Source organism: Rhinolophus sinicus, linkage group LG03 (assembly GCF_036562045.2).
Source record: "Rhinolophus sinicus isolate RSC01 linkage group LG03, ASM3656204v1, whole genome shotgun sequence".
Taxonomy (NCBI): domain Eukaryota; kingdom Metazoa; phylum Chordata; class Mammalia; order Chiroptera; family Rhinolophidae; genus Rhinolophus; species Rhinolophus sinicus.
The window spans coordinates 58498687-58516008 of NC_133753.1; the positions used below are offsets into that span (position 1 = coordinate 58498687).

Consider the following 17322-nt stretch of genomic DNA (forward strand, 5'->3'; position numbering starts at 1 on the left):
CGTTAATCCCTTCCCCAATTCTTGATTTTGACCAAAAGCAATTTATTCATTTGGCATGTTGTGATTTATGTCAAAATCGAAATCGAATCACTAAGAAAGGGGTATAATAGTATTTGGAGTTTTCTAAATGAGCTTAACAACAGAATTTTTTTTCCCTAGTGCTCTGTAGAATCTCTGAGAAGTGCTGTCTTCAGATATTTAAATAAATGTTTATAGGATCCTTTGACAGTTTATTTCTTAATAGTTTTCAACCACCATCCTTAGCTATTTTGATGTTTCAATGCATTTTCTATCAAATGTGTTATGTTTAGCCTGGCACATCTTGTTTGCCTCTTCCAAGGTTGTACAGGCACTTGAGGAAGGATCATGCCTGAGTATAAAAAGTAGTGACCCAATCTTAGTCTGCTGATAAATAGAAATCATTCGCCGTTTAATTTACACTTTCTCTTTTGGCCTCTAGCAGAAATTTGGCACCAGTATGATATTAGTCTCTGGCTGGCATGAAAATGTTAATATGTTTCTAAAAAATGAACAGCTTTCTGACTGTGGAATCAGTACTGTTGCATTGGATTCCAAGCTTCTCCTCTCAGATGGTTGATGTAATTCACCACAGGACTAAATGTAGGGTAAAAAGCTGCTCCATAGATCAGGTGTTCTCAACTGGCAGGATCTGATCTACAGAAGTAGTCTTAGCAGGCCATAGTATTTTTTATACAAATTAGTTAATAGTAAGCATTTATGATAAAATAGGCTTCCAAGAATAATGTTGCAATTTTTATATCATTAAATCTTAAAGTTAATATAAAAAAAGAATGCTTGTAGGCACATAAATATGTTTAGATGCAGGATTTTTGTTGGTTCTGGTTTCCCTTTATGAAATTTCCAGGGCTTATGGATAGACTCAGTGCTGTGGAATAAGCAAAGAGAGGCTGAGACCCAGTGAGCTGGAGAAGAGAGGGACTGTATTTTACAGCCAGGGTTGATTTAGTCCAACAATTTGTTTTGTAAATGAATCAACCTGAAGCCTACGGTCACATAAGTCATGATGGTGAAGTTAACGAGGAGCATGAGAGCCCAGGTTTCCTCCTTTGGAGACTGGTCCCTGTAAATCACCATGAGCTGAACCCATGTGCTAACAGAACTCTGGTTTTATTCACAGCCATTTGCCGGCATTCCTGTGGGGATGGATTTTGTTCTAGGCCAAATATGTGCACTTGCCCATCTGGTCAGATATCTCCTTCCTGTGGCTCCAGATCCAGTGAGTATAACATGTCATTATATATAATATTATTTTATGTGGTTACGTCCTATTTTCTCCTAAATTTGCTTTTGGCTTTTCTCTTGCCTGCAATACATTTTTCACTAGAACATCTGCCTTCTCTGTTCTGCCCAAAATACTTGGAATGGCTCTCCTTAATCTGGCCTCCCATTTCCCTTCTTCACTCTTTATAGGGAAATTGCCTATGGGACATAGTTACTATGAGTAATATAAAGATTATGGCCTCCTTCTGTGTAGGTATTGCCTTATTTATCTTTGTATCTCCAATGTAAACACCATAAAAGATGCTCAATGAAATGATTATTTAATGAACATTTTGGCTCAAGAAAACTAGGCATTCTTCCTTGTGCTACTGAAATATGAATTTGATTAAACACTTAAAAAAGCTCAAGACCCCTGCCTTTGCAAGAAGAAAATGTAAGAAGTTGTTATGGCTGTTTCTGGGGATGGTTCATCATGAAGCACAAACATATTTTCTCTTTCAGAATTTTACCACTTTGGTCATCCTATGATGCCAAACAAATATTTACTGTTCATTTTTAGGAACCTTTGCGTGCTTGTTCTATTGTTTTGTTTTGTTTTTCTTTAAATGTGGGGTCCTCGGCAGTGAATTAGGGGAAATGTGGGGGTTGGGAAAGAGGTGAGTCATTATTAGTTGTTAGAAAGTTGAAGTTCATGTCTATATAAACAGCCCCTAAACACCTTAACCATCACCAAGGCAAAAAAAAAAAGACTTACGTTCCTTTTCCATTTCCCATTTCTGGTGAGAGAATACACTCCCCTTACAATGTGTTCTGTTTTTGACAAGGTTTTAAGAAGAAGTATTATGGAATAAGTTGATTCTCTTTTGTCATTTGCAAGTACAGACTTCAGCAGGGTCAAGGTTCGTTACCCATTAAGAGTCCTAACATTTAAGCATGGCTCCCATCGGCCAGTTAACGGGATAAGGCTAGTACTGCTGGGAAGCAGACCGTCTTGGTGCCCACTCACAGACCTTGGCATTCATGAGTGAACATGGGCGACTCTGCCTGAGAGCTTAGTGAACTTTTCTTGGCCAGGGAGCATGCCAAGTTCACATGCAGGGCAAGCTGGAAAGACTGGGGGGTAATGGCCCTAGAAGCAACTTTTAACCAGTGCCAGATAGAGTGCTGGATAAATGCCCTACCTTCTTTGCCTCTCAGTTTGCCTAACTATGACGTGTGGTCTGCACTGTCCCTGAAGTTCCCCAATGGGATTGAGCCCCACTCGCCAACAGTAGGAATAGGCTTGACAATGTATTTTATTAGCTCCTTCTCTCCCGTCTCACTTTTCCACCCTCTTACCAGTGTTTCCTGAAGTTACTTCTAAAATAAACTCCTCACATTTAAACTACTGTCTCAGAATTTGCTTCTGGTGGAAACCAAACAGAGATATTCTAGTGCTAAATACAGACAGTTGTAGATTGGGATAGAAATTTCCCTTGAGCTGAAACTCATTTGCTTATTGTACGGTGTGTAGCATATTGTTACTTGATCTCAGCTTGGTTTTGTATGTCCTCCAAGCAGCAACACGTTCATTCTACATATCAAGGGCATCTGAGCTGGAGGAATAGAAAGAGGCAGAAAGGTCAGCTGGTGACATAGGTACAAAATACTTGGAATGTATTGGACATCTCCATCCCCATCAGGTTGACCTCCAGGCTGCTGCTGAGCAGAGAGAGACTCAGGGGTGGGAAAGGAGTCTATATACCAAGTTGGGAATAGACCCATCTCTCAGATTAGTGCTTGAATCAACCAACAACACTGTACTTCTCTGGGGGAAGAAAATAGAGCCATATGACAGAAACAGTATCCAGCTGGAAAGGTCTTCCATGGGTGTGAGCTGCTAATGATTTCTCTGTTAAGTAAAAATCATGAGATGTGGAAACAGGATGTTAACAAGGCCAGAGGGAAAAGCTGTGGTCCTGGGAGACCTGAAGTTAGCAGAGAGGTGGGAGGAGTATAATGGAAAGGTCCTGTTGGCCAGAGTTAGGCTAGAGGCTGAAGTTTAAGGCTTGAGGGTGACATTCTCTGAAGAAGTTTGTGTCCATCTGTGATACTTGGACACTGGACAATGTCCCCAAGTGGCCTGTGGATGAGAGTGGTGTGAGGAGGATCTGGATCGTTAAGATCTTTGAGGCATTTGGAGCCTTTAAAACTGTTGCCTTGGACCCTACCTGAACTAAAATTGTCTACACAGCTTGAACAATTAAAGATGGCAGGATGTTTTAAATTAAGGGTAGCTGGTAATGACCAGAATTCATTTCTGATCCTTTGAAGTGATGTTCCAGGGAACAGCTATGCCTTCCTATAGGACCTCCTGGCCATGGTGTGGGAGACAGTAAATATGGATAGATCAGTTTGCTAACTCGCCTGCTAGCAGAAGGGTAACCCAACTCAGTGAAATGTTTGCACTTACTACCTGTGGTTCTACTAAAAAGGGGTAAATTTAGACCATTTCACCAATGTTTCCTATTAGAAATTTGATCCTTGTTATGTAATAGAGATGAAGGAGTTCTAGGCAAGGTGTAGGACCTCTGAAACTTTGGTTTTCTCATTTGGAAATGAGAGGAATGAAAGGAGGATTGCTCTTTGATGTTGTTTTCGACTTGAGTGCTCTGGGACTCTGAAAAATAGGAAATGATCTCTTCATGGCCTGAATGAGAGGTTGCATTTCCAGAAGGTCCAAACTGCCAGTGAGCAATCCCTTTGGACACCAGGATGACGGGGCTTCCCTTAATCTATTGGGAGTCTTGCCACTGGTCCTTGAGGCATCACGGTAAAAAGAGAAGATTGGCTAGACAGGGTCAGAACAGTGGGTTTTCTAGACCTTCATTCCAGCTCAATTAGGATCCGTCTCTAACACTATTAGTCTCTGAGGCTAGAGATGGATCCTGAGCAATCCTAATTCTCATAAAGACGTGTCATGGGTGACTAATCCATCAATCTACTCAAATTTCTCTTAAATATATATAGGTATAAAATAGATTATCTTCTTAAATAATATATAATATATTATTATCAAAGATGTTCCCTAAATTTTATGCTTTAGAATTTGGAGATCAATTTCATGCTCATCTGTTTTATTTTTATTTTTTAAAGGTATTTTAAAAATTAAATTTCTTATTTTGAGGTAATTATAGATTCACATTCCATTGTTAAAAATAATACATAGACTTCCTGTGTACCTTTTAGACAGTTTACCCCATGTTAACATTTTGTGAAACTAGTACTATATCCAAACCAGGATATTGAGATTGATACAGTCAAAATATAGAACATTTCCATCACCACAGGGATTCTTGATGTAATTCTCTTATAGTCGTGTCCTCCTGCCCTTGCGTGCTCCTTACTCCTGACAACCACTAAGCTATTCTCCATGTCTATAATTTTGTCATTTCAATAATGTTATATAAATGGAATCACATAGTATGTAACCTTTTGGGATTATTGTTTTTCGCTCAGCATAATTCTCTTCAGATTCATTATGGTTGTTGTATGTATTAATAGTTTATTCCCTTTTATTGCTGAGTAGTATCACATACTATGTATGTACCAGGTTCTTTAGCCATTCACCCATTGAAGGATGTCTGAGTTATTTACAGTTGTCTGGTTATTCAAACAGAGCTGCTATGAACATTCATGTACAGGTTTTTGTGTGAACATAAGTTTTCATTTCTCTGGGATAAATGCCCAGGAATGCAATTGCTGGGTTGTATGTTAATTGCATACTTAGCTTTTTAAGAAACTGCCAGATGATTTTCGGAGTGGCTGTACCATTTTATATTCTCACCAGCAATGTATGAATGACCCAGTTTCTCTGCATCCCCACCAGTTTTTGGTGGTGTCACTATTTTTAATTTTAGTTACTCTGATAGGTATATAGCAATATCTCATTGTAGTTTTAATTTCCATTTTCCTACTGGCTTATGATGTTGAACATTTTTTCATGTGCTTATTTGTCATCTGTATATCATCTTGAGTGAAATGTCTTTTCATATCTTTTGCCTAGATTCTAATTGATATTTTGTTGTTTTTGTTTTTACTGTTTTGAGAATTCTTTGTATATTTTAAGTACTAGTCCTTTGTCAGATATATGATTTGCAAACCTTTTCCTCTACTCTGTAGCTTGCATTTTTATCTACTAACAGTTATTCACAGAGCAAAAGTTTTTAAGTTTGGTGAAGTCTAGTTTATCAGTTTTTCCTTGAATGGATCATGCTTTTGGTGTCAAGTCTAAAAACTCTTTGCCTAACCCTAGATCTTGAAGATTCTCTCCAAATTTTTTTCTATAAGTTATGTAATTTGATATTTTATGTTTGCATCTGTGATGCATGTTGACATACTTTATGTATGAGGTGTGAGATTGAGATCTAGGATCAATTGATAACCTACAGATATCCAATTGCTCCAGCAACTTTTATTTTTGAAAAGACTGTCTATCCAGTGTCCATTGAATTACTTTTGCACTTTGTCAAAAATCAGTTGGGCATTTTTATTCAGAACTGTTACTCAGTTCTTTGTTTTATTCCATTGATTCATCTCTCTGTGCCTTTTCCAATACCATTCAATCTTGATTACTGCAGCTATATGAGGTCTTGATAATTGAGTAGATTAATTCCTTTCACTTTACTCTTTTTAAAAATTGTTTTAGCTATTCTAGTTCCTTTGCCTTTCCAGATACATTTTAGATTAATATTGTCTGTATCTACAAAAAACATTTCTAGGATTTTGATGGGAATTACTCATATATTAAACTTGTGTGATAATTTATTGATTTGACATCTTTACTATGTGGAACTCCTTACACTTTGATAACATTTTATCATTTTCAATTCAGTGAGAATTTGGGGTACTTGTACTCTTAACCCAAATCCAACCTCTGAGGGAGTAAGAAGTCCAGGGGAATAATTGTAGAGCAGTGTGTTAGTGAGTTTGAGTGAGTGTGGAGCAACCACATACTGAAAGTGTAAGGATACTCTGAGGATGGGAAGGTGGTGCTGTAACTCTTCTGGAAGAAGTGACTCTTTGAAAGGCTTTTTAGGGAAGTGAGCGATTTTTATGGACAGGGAGGCAAAGGGTGGGTGGTATCTGCTGACTGGTCCGTAGAAACAATTGAATTTTTTGCTTTCTAGTCTGCCCTCTATGGAAGTGGCTTTATTATTGCTATCATATAGCTTGCCTTTCTCTGGACCTTTTCCAGCTCTGCTAGGTTTTTGTTGTGTTGTTGTTGTTTGAGATACTTCAGTGAAATTGCTTTCCTAAGCGGTGTGTCTTTAGGCACCACAGGCTATTTATGCATTTAAAGAAAATGTCATTGCTGTTATTTCTCCCAGTGAAAATTGTTTTTGTCCTGCAGTGACTCTGGACTGCAGACTTTGTCCTGCAGACAACTCTATGAACTGTTGTCTCAGGTGCAGAGTCCAGAAGTTAGTCCAGTTGTTTAATTTGTATGTCTTGTGCTTTTCCTAGTAGTTCCTAAATTAAAATTACCTGCATACCATACAGATACTTATTTACAAATTGCTCACAATGTTTTTTCTGTCCCTTGTGCCTGCCAAGATAATGGCCTGTCTTTAAAATCATTCCCAATCTAATATACCACAAAGAAAATCGTTACCTGAGGTATTTAGAACTAAATACCTGCATCTCTCTTATTCCAGTATCTGCTCACATTGTTCTCTTGTGATTGATTATTTTAGGAATTAATTTGTACTGGGTATAATCTACACCAAGTTTCTTTTACTCTTCCTTATGCCTAAGGAAGGCATTCTGTAAGAATTTGTTGAATGACTGAAATGACTGACTGACATCTTTTGGAACGAACGTATAATTCATTTGGGATCCTACATGGATGCAGGTTAATAACAACATTTTCTGTTAGTTCTAGGATATTGAGCCTTACTTGAAACCCTTTGAGGCTGTCTCCCCATCTTCAAAGGGAGGTTCTCACTGGGACCTCATAAACCTCATGGGGCAATACAGGCCTACACAGTGACACTTGGACTCCCCTTGTATTTTCTTAACACAGATTGAGTTGAGGAATACATTCTGACTTGAAATATTTAGAGCATCCAATAAATTTAGAGCATCTTTATGGGTTTAACTAGAGCTCTTATTTTTCAGTTAGCTTTTTCTAGAGACATAGAACTTGGTCTCCAAATTGCTAGACATCTGGAATTCTTATTCACATCAGAGTAAATTTAGAGTGTGCATCAATGGCAGCACTCAATAAAAAATAGAACCAATTTTTGTGTATATGCTCTCTAAACTGTTCCTGCTGTGTAGTGAAGCTGCGTATCTAGTTCCTTTAGTTCCCCAGAGAAATCCTGAGTGCTTGCTCTCTCCTGAAGATCAAAGACTCACAAAGAATGCAGAGTTTCTTTGGTAAACATGTTTGTGGCAAAACAGGTGATTAAGAGCCTATTATCTGTTGATGAGCTTGCTCCCATGGCCTATGGACTCATGGTTTGTTGGTGTATTTGAACATTAGGCTAGCCATGCTTTATTGTTTCATGAGTCTGACCAATTGTTTTTTTAAAGGAGAAAGAATATTTTATGCTAGAAAAGATTCACTTGAAAGACAGGGCAGAAAAAATATAAAAGCATATCAGGAGGTTTTTATTATATTGAATTTAAATGTAAACTTACCATTCTTCCCAGAAAGAAGAATTCATTCTATTTTTCAATTTGAACAAATAATGTAAAGTCACTGTTTAAACTACTGTTAGCTTTTTCTTTTTTTTATCTCAAAGTAGCTAAATGGCTTTGTTGCTCATGTGGGAATGGAAATTAGCTTTTGGCATGAACCACTTTAATTGAAATCAGTTTGTGGGTTGAGTTCCTATGCTGCTTGACAGATGACATCATTTCCTGTGCTTTTCCCAAACCTCACTGTTTTGCTAAGATAGGATGAAGCTAAGTTTAACTTCAAATTTTAAAGCAACTATACACCTTTTCCTGACCTGCTTAGAATATTATCCAAATTTTTCACCAAATCGTTTCTTTTGTACACTTGCAGAGACTTTTTTAGTTAAAAAGCATTTGGTTGAGGCTTTTTAATAGAATCATAGGAGCCTAAAATAACAGTCTGTTTCTATCAGTTTCCTGGGTTGCTTGACTTCTATAACAATGCTCCAACAAAGGAGTTATTTCTGCTTTTATACATGGGGAAATGAAGATAAAAACATTTTTAATAGCAACCTACCTGGGGATGTATAAGTGCTTAGGACACAATGGACAACTTCTAAGTCTGAGGTTTTGAGTATAGCTCTTGATATCATTATCAGGTAGCATGATATAAATAAATATAAATTAATTTAGGAAAGTTTTATACAACACCTACAAATAGACAGGGGTTGCTCTGAGCATTTACGGGGATATAATTAGTAATCATGATACTCCCCACTTTCAAGAAGCTTTTAGACAAATGGGCTGGGAATAGGAGAAATAGCTTAAAAAATAGGTTCGATGATGTAATATACATTTCAAAAGAGAAGTATAAAATACTCTGGAGTCAGAGGAAAGAGGGCTTATATCTAGTGGGAGAGGGAGGAGAGTACAGAAGTCAGAAAAGATCAGAGGAAAGAAAAGACACTTGCAATGGGTCTTGGAGATAGGCAGGATTTCAGTATTTGGTGAGAACTGTGTATATACTATATGTTGGGGGTTGAGAGTTTGAAAGAGGAGATTCCATGAAGAGAGTACCACAAAGTGCCTGGCATTTTATATGGAACATAGGCACTCAGAAATATTTATTGAGTGAATGAATAAAGGACTGATAAGTAGATCTGGGACTGAGTCACAGGATGTATTAGGAGATTGCAAAGGAGCCCTGAAAGGTCCATGGGTGCATCCTGAGCAGGGCTTTGAATGCTGAGAGAAGGAAGTCGTTCTTAATACAGTAGAGAGAGGAGCCCTTGAAGGTGTTTCAGTAAGCATGTGACGTGTTCTTACAAAGGTGCATCACTTTGAACTTGACTTAACTTTTTGGTACTGTCTGAGGGCATAGTAAGTATTGAGTTCTGGAACCTGTTGTCTTGCTGAGATTTGTGCGGCTCCTGAAAACGGTCCTTTCTCCTGAAGTCAGCAGCCACTTTTTGATACTGTACTGAGCATCCTAACAAGGGTGCTGAAGAAGGTGGCTGCTGGAGGAGTCTACTCTCTGTTCCTGGGAGAAGATCTGAACCCCATTTCCAGGAAGACTGAGCAGAAGACTAAATATACGAGGTATGATCAAAAACTACGGTGAATGTTTAAAATAATAATAATAAAAAAACAAACCACAAAACTTTTAACAGTAAAAGACACATTGCCGTTAATCTCCCTCAAAATACTCCCCCTTGCTTCAAACACACTTATCCCATCATTCTTGCCACTTTCTGAAGCACTTCTGGAAGTCCTCTTTCGTGAGTGTCTTTAGTTGCACTGTTGTGGCTGCCTCAATGTCTGAACTGATTTAAAATGTTTACCTTTCATGGACATTTTGACTTTGGGGAAGAGCTAGTAGCCACATTGTGCCAGATCCGGTGAATAAGGTGGATGACAACACAGCGTAATGTTTTTATTTGACAGAAATAGCCATACCAGAAGTGATGTGTGGCACAGAGCCTTTCTATTGTGATCACAAAAATACGGTGAATGCTGCTGCTGAATGACACCCAACGGAAAGGCAAGGATTTTCAATAGAGGAAGGGGCATGTCGCACCTTAGTAACAAGTGTGACAAGTTTCAACTTGTTTGACGTAGGCAGTGGGGTGTGAGCTACGGTTGAGAGAAGGTGTGTTTTGAAGTGTGTTGTAAATCATCTTCCATCATGACAACACACCACGTCACACATTGTTTCTGGTATATGGCAATTTCTGTCAAATAAAAACATTGTGGTGTGTCCTCATCCACCTTATTCACTGGGTCTGGCACAGTATGACTTACGGCTTTTCCCCAAAGTCAAAATGATTCAGGACATTGAGGCAGCCACAACAGTGCAACTAAAGACACTCATGATAGAGGACTTCCAGAACTGCTTCAGAAAGTGGCAAGAATGATGGGATAAGTGTGTTTGAAGCAAGGGGGAGTATTTTGAAGGGAATTAATGGCAATGTGTCTTTTACTGTAATACATTTTTTAAATTTAAATATTCACCATATTGTTTGATCACCTCTCATAAACAGCTGATTTCTGCTCTTGCACAAGAAGAAGGAATTCTCTTTTGCTTATGTAAAATTGTGGAGCCTTTTTCTCAAGGAATTTACTCCCACAGCTTGGAGGACAGGGCTGAGTGAGCCAAACTTCCCATGTTTGATTCTGGCCTCCTTGTATAGGGATGTGTCAACCAGGATTAATGATGAATTCTATCAAGCCTTCAGTCTTCTCCAAGTAGGGTAGTTATTGTTTCTGGAGGATTAAGGAACAGCCTGGGATTTTGAGAGTGGCATTAGCATGCCTGAATTACTGAAATAGAGACAGCCTAAACATTAGAGAAATAAGAGCCCATGCCATGCGGTCACTCTCTCATCTATGCATCTTTTGGTCCAGCTTCTTTGAGTGTCTCCTGGTCTCAGATCTGCTTGCCTGCCTGAATGCCGTGGTCTTTCTGACCTATGACCTAAAGTCCACACTTCTGTAGGTGACAATGTGATAAAGAGTAAATTTCAAACACTGTAGGTCTTATTTGGTTTAAGGTTACAGTTTAAACAAGCAGCTGTTTCTGAGCCAAGTCCAGCTGTCTCCATTATCAAGCAGTATAGTTACTAAATGCCACTCTAGGTATTTTTTTTTTCTTCTTTTTGTTACCTCCAAAATTTCTTGCAACAAAGTTTCTTGGAATTTGTCATTCTGACTGTTTCTCTGGCCACGTACCTGGGACTCTAAATCTTTTAACAGAAAAGTTATTGCCATGGTAATCTTGTGCCATCGGTTAATCAAAGCACTATTTTCTTGATATAATTACAGAAATGATTTGGAGTGTTACGTTCTGCTAAATTAGGGAAGTCATGTAGCACTATTAGAGTAAATATCAAAGAAACAAAATTACACTGCATTGTGAATGATTTTACACACACAAAAGATAAGCTCTTTAGTGTTGTCAATTAGGTTATTTCTGCATAAATACATGAATCTTAGCAAATCATTTTATTTTCTCTTTAAATCACTACAAATCAACTCCTGTGAACTATTGCAATCTATGTGCTTAAGTTGCAAAATTAAATCATTCTTTTTTTTTCCTTTTCAAGTCCAACACTGTAATATTCGCTGTATGAACGGAGGTAGCTGCAGCGATGATCACTGTATATGCCAGAAAGGATACATTGGGACTCACTGTGGACAACGTAAGTAAACCAGAGTTATAAACATTCTAGATGTAAATCTATGTAGGCAAATATGTAGACAGATATGTAGAACAAAACAATACAGGGATAAGTGCTGATAGATTTTCTTTGATTACCTGGGACAGGGCATTTTTATGGATCTCTGGTGACTCCTACAGGTGAACAGATCACGTACCCAACACACTTAACACCAAGTATTGACAGGAACCTTTGGGAATGTGTTGTTTGATTCATTTTCCTCTCCACCCCACATACCTCATCCCTTTGATTTGCCTTCACCACCGAAGGTACTGAGTTCTTGTTCATTCCAGCTGTATACTTTCCTTTTGATCGCCGAACATCTCCACTTGAATTTTCAAGAAACATCTCAAATAAAGCATTTTAAAACTCAACCTCATCTTTCTCCCCAAACATGTCCTTTCTCTTGATTAATGGTACCTGCCATCTCTCTAGTTTCCCATTCTAGATTCTGTTACTATAACTTGTAACATGTGGTGTTCATTTGTTGGTTCATTCACGAACACTGTTTATTGTGTGTCTACTCTCTCAGTCCCGGTGCTTTGCAGAAGATGAAAATTCCCTTTTAAAAGCTTATGTTTATCACAAAGATAAATATATTTATCCTGAAGAAAATTTGGGAAAATTAAAAAAAATACAAAAAAATAAAGTTATCCATAATCCCATCATTCCAGATATTACTTTCTAGTCTTTTAATGCATAGCTGGTATATATCATATGCATACTTTTTCATACTACTTTTTCACTTAATATTTTATTAAAAGTATGTTCTATATTGTTAAACATTTTAAAATACACGTTAATGGTCACATAATACTCCATTATGTGGGTGTTTCATAGGTTACTTAATGAATTTTTAATGATGAGCATTTATTCACATTTCCAATTTTTGCCATTGTGTGTATGTGTGCCACACAGAGGGTGCCCAAAAATATGTATACACATTTTAAGAAAAGAAAAAAAACTGTATTAAAATTGTAATACTCAATATATACCAATAACAAAAGACGAATACAAGTCGCGTTTGACTTCCACAATTACAAGTGATATTCAAAGTGGTTACCGTCTGTGTAATTTTAATACAGTTTTTTCCTTTCTTAAAATGTGTATACATTTTTATGGCACCCTCTGTGTATGTGTGCCATATACATATTTGCTGTGATTAAAAATGTTATCATAAGTAAATCAAAATTTACATAATGCCCTGGTTGAGTGTCCACACACTGGAGAATGGTAAGAACAATGATTGAGGTTTGTTCAGCCTACAGTGGTAGCATGGAGAGAGGAGAGGCAGGGCAACCTCCCCCGTGTGGGAGACCCTGGAGCTGGGTTTTGAGGGATGGATAGGAGTTCACTTGTCAGATGAGCCGTCTAGGCAGATGGCCATCATGGGCCAAAGCAGTGGAACATGACACACATGGGGTGTCAAATGTAGCAGGTGCTTTGGTGTTACTAGAGCTTCAGAGCTGAGGAAAGTGATGGGAAGGGAGATAAGGTCAGAATGGAGGTCATTGGCCAGGTTTTGAGCGCCTTTATGCCTACCCTATTTTTGTCTAAAGTAGAGCCAGGGAAGGAGAGTGAGATAACAACACTAAACAACGTTCATTTATTGAGTTCCTTACTATATGCCTACTGTGTACTAGCCACATTTTCAAACACTTCTCATATTAACTCATTTACTATAACAAGAGCCCTTTGAGTTCCAGGCCTTGATTGCCTTCTAAGAGATGAAACTGGGGCATATGTCCTTCAGTAGCTTGTCTAAGGCTCTACAGGGAGTAACTGGCAAAGTTGGAATTGGAACCCAAGCAGTTAGACTTCACAGCCCATGCATTTAATGCTAGAAACACTGGCCTTATACCCTTTACATACAAGGGTTTCCAGTGAGAAAGATCTCTGTGGCCACAGTGTGGAGGTCATGCTAGAGGAGGAAGGAACAGGAAGAAGGAAACTAGTACCAAGGCCATGGCTAGAGAGAAGGTGGCCAGGGGATGATGCAAAGGCATTTTGGGAAGGAAATCAGGACGAGCTGCTGTGCATCCTTCCTGCTCCCTTTGGTGCCCCTGAGAGAGTGTAAGTTTAGCCCAAGGCCCAGCACACAACAGGCGTTCAGGTAACACTTGCAGAATTAGAAAACCTTTCCTAGATGTTGGTTTCCTAATCTGTAAAATGGGAAGGTTGGCTTAGGCAATCTGAAAATTTCTTATCTTCTTAAAATCTCTTCATTCTCCCCTGCGTATGAATTAAGAGGCAAAAAAGAACAGTATGTATAAACCTCTCTAATTTTGTGATAAAAAAGGACTTCTGCCATAATTTTTGGCTATTGGGTTATTTACGCTTAAGTCCTCTGATGCCAGCCAGATGTCAAGACACAATTAGGATGCACAGAGATTTATTGGCGAAAAGACCTGTGAACACTGAAGGGGACAGGAAGCAGGAGTAAGAGGGGAAGATCCTTCAGACCTCAGTGGAGGTCTGGCCCCTGTGCAAAGAGATTGGAAAGGAAGGACAGTCGTTTAGAAGGAACCTCAAACTGCAGTGCAGCTCCAAGAAAGCCTCGGCCAGGCTTAGTGGGAGCCCAGAGCAAAGATTGCCCAGCAGAGAGTTTCATGATGGGCAGAAATATTCAGGCTCCAGTATCCTGCTGTGCTTCGTTATTGGGTGGTAGCAGCCAGGAGAGTCCTTGGCGTGAACATTGCAGCAGATCTGAAGGTGCAGCAGCTGACGGCTGCCAGCCAACTAAGGTCCTTAACTGTACGTTCTCTTGGAGGGAGATCTGAGTGGCTCAACTCCATGCCTGCCACACGGGTACACGTAAAACACATGGGGAATACATGAAGGAGGAATTAGTTTAAATGGAGGGATTAGGGAAGCCTCATGAAGGAATGAGCTGGGCTTTGAAGAGTGGGTGGGACTGGCAAATTTGGCAGTGAACGCCCACCACCTGTGGATGCCTAGAGGGAGGCCATGCGTGAAAAAGTCGCAGGAAATTGTACAGAGAAGAGCTGTGCAGGGCACGAGTTTTCAGTTCTTCAATGCCTTTTCTAACAGTAAAACGTCTCTCCCTCAAGCATCTCCGGACTAATGTCACCAATAGTTTCCATAGATTCTGTTATAGTCCTCAGTGGGGTCTCCATGACGGTGCATAACTTACTGAATGTCAGTATTAATGTTTTGCCGTTTCCAGTTCATTGTGTGATTTAACATGCTGCATTTCTGTACAGGGTGACAACAGAGAGGCCCATGTTTCTCCTCTGGAAATGAAACACAAATCATAAGCAAAAGAGTCAGTTTGCTAAAATGTCGTTCCCATCCAGTGCTGTGTTTTGTAAACCACCATTTTAGATACAGAACTGAAAGCATTGCTCAGACTTCCTGGAAAGAAACTGTCAGCATTAACACAGATGTAGACTCACCTGTTCCAGGCAGTTTTACCTGAGCTGAGTGAGAGACATTTGAGGAGCTGGAACTGTACAGTAACTACTTGAAACAAGTACCATGTTTCCCCGAAAATCAAACCTACCCTGAAAAAAATCCCCAGTTAAGATCATCAGCCAGATGGACACATTTAGTACGTTATGACGATGTTCCAGAAGAAGATGACATGACTGTATTTGAATAAATGTATATTGTTGTACGTGAAAAAATAAGACATCCCCTGAAAATACGCCCTAATGCATCCTTTGGAGCAAAAATTAATATAAGACCTGGTCTTGTTTTCGGGGAAATACGGTAGCGTGGTGATTATTTAGATATTTATTGTACTTTCAGGGGACCATAAGTGTCACTTCAAGAGCATGTCCTCTCAGAGAAAGCCTCTCAGCATCTCTCTCCTTATTTTACAGCTGTCTGTGAAAGTGGCTGCCTCAACGGAGGCAGGTGTGTGGCCCCAAATCGATGTGCATGCACTTACGGCTTTACTGGACCCCAGTGTGAAAGAGGTAATTTTTAAAAAATGAATTAGCGTAAAGATGTTCTGGTGGCTAAGGTTATTATTGATTTAAACATCCACTGGGTTTGTGTGGCTACTTCAGGAATTTGCTGAACTCTGAGGGGCTTTCTGAATTGTCACTGGGGAGGTTCCTAGGATGACAAGACGATGACCCTAAGACTATGCGTGTTATTCAGTAATTCTTGCCAGTGGACTCTGGGACTCAGTAGTGAGCATATGCCTACGTACCAGTTGGCATCAAGATAAAAGGAGGAGAACTTTCCATAAGGATAAGTAAGGATTGAGCTCATTATTATCCTAGTAAATTAGAGAAGTGGTTCCAAACAAAACATCTGTATGGAAAAGGAAAAATTTAGAATGAAGAAAAACATACCTAAAGATCTATTAGGATCTATTGGAGGCTGTGGAGGCATACAAGCTCAGCATTCAAAAGTCCCTGTAGAAATATTGAGTGTCTGCTGCTTCAACGTGTGTGGCTTAGTCAGTATTCATTGCCGCCAACTGAAGTGGGTATGATCATCCTACTTTTCCATTGAGAAGGTCGCACAGACGATCATAAACTTTCATCTGAATGTGGGTTTTCTGTTTTCAAGTCTAATGCTTCCTCGTGCTTCTAGTGAAAAGAAATGTGCTACCTGATTTGATGACCTATCCATGCAAATATGATATCGAAATATATGTCAGTGTGTAATATTCTTAAGTTCCTCCACACCTCCTAAACTATGGCTTTCTGGATTGTCTTGTCTCTACAGTCTTAGCCATTTTCTCCTTGTTCCTAATTTTATAGTGAATGATTAGAAGGTTTATTTCATACTGAAAAAGAAACTCATGAAAAATATTCATTGAAAAATACTCATGAACTTTTTTAAAACTGCAGTCATCACTTTTATCCGAAGTTGTACAAAGATCTTTTTATTCTAAGATGGGAAGTAAAGATTCAATAGCAGATGTTGAATATATGTTGAATATATGCAGAAGAGAGGGTGTGTTTAGACCCAAACCAGCTGGCAATCAACAAACAAACAAACAAACAAACATCTTCTTGTCCTGATGTAATGCACGTGGAAGGGAACATTTAAAATGTCAATTACAAGCACTTTACAGGATAAGCAGCTTTGTCCCTGGGAGATCACGGAACTTTTTTACACCTGTAACTATGTCAGAGAGCCAATAAAAGTGTGAAATACCCATTGGAGGTGATACTGGCTAGATTTGGTTCACGTTAAGCCAATAAGTGAATCTTAATCCAGGAGCATAGTGGTTTGGTTTGTGATGGAGACAAACAATGGACTCATGCTTGAATTGTGAATCACAACAGTCATTCAAGAAATGCAATCTGATTATAAAGCAAATTCCTCTTACTTGTAGCTTTTAGCCAGTAAAATAAATTAAAAAAAAGATTTTTGGCTAGTCAACCTCATTGGGTAGGTAACAATGACACTATCTCCTATCTCTCTACACTCAAAAGAAGAAAAGTAAAGGTCCATGCCTTGTTTGGTTTGCAATGTTTACTTTTGAAAATCGAACATGAATACCTTTAGTTACATTCTCCAGTTTGCCACAGTCTCCATGACTCCTTATGAATACATCTTGCCTACTTCATTCATTTAGCTTGCTTCTTAGTCCTTGAGTTTGCCCCTTCCTGCTACATTCTCTATCAAAGATCGAATCTCTTTGTGTTTTCTTTTACACCCTCAGTTTCTTTCATTGTTCTTTCTCTTAGAATAA

The 17322-nt window shown here is 38.8% G+C and overlaps 1 protein-coding gene across 2 annotated transcripts in view; it reads left to right on the plus strand.

Moving 5' to 3' along the window:
* FBN1 (fibrillin 1) overlaps nt 1-17322 on the plus strand; it is a 233403-nt gene that overhangs the window by 35736 nt on the left and 180345 nt on the right. For both annotated transcript variants that reach the window (XR_012494755.1, XM_019730687.2), the window contains exons 4-6: nt 1160-1258; nt 11529-11624; nt 15488-15583. Coding sequence is in view for 1 of the 2 variants with exons in the window: in XM_019730687.2 (XP_019586246.2) it covers nt 1160-1258; nt 11529-11624; nt 15488-15583 (291 nt within the window). In the remaining variant the exon portion in view is untranslated. The remainder of the gene's footprint in view (nt 1-1159; nt 1259-11528; nt 11625-15487; nt 15584-17322) is intronic.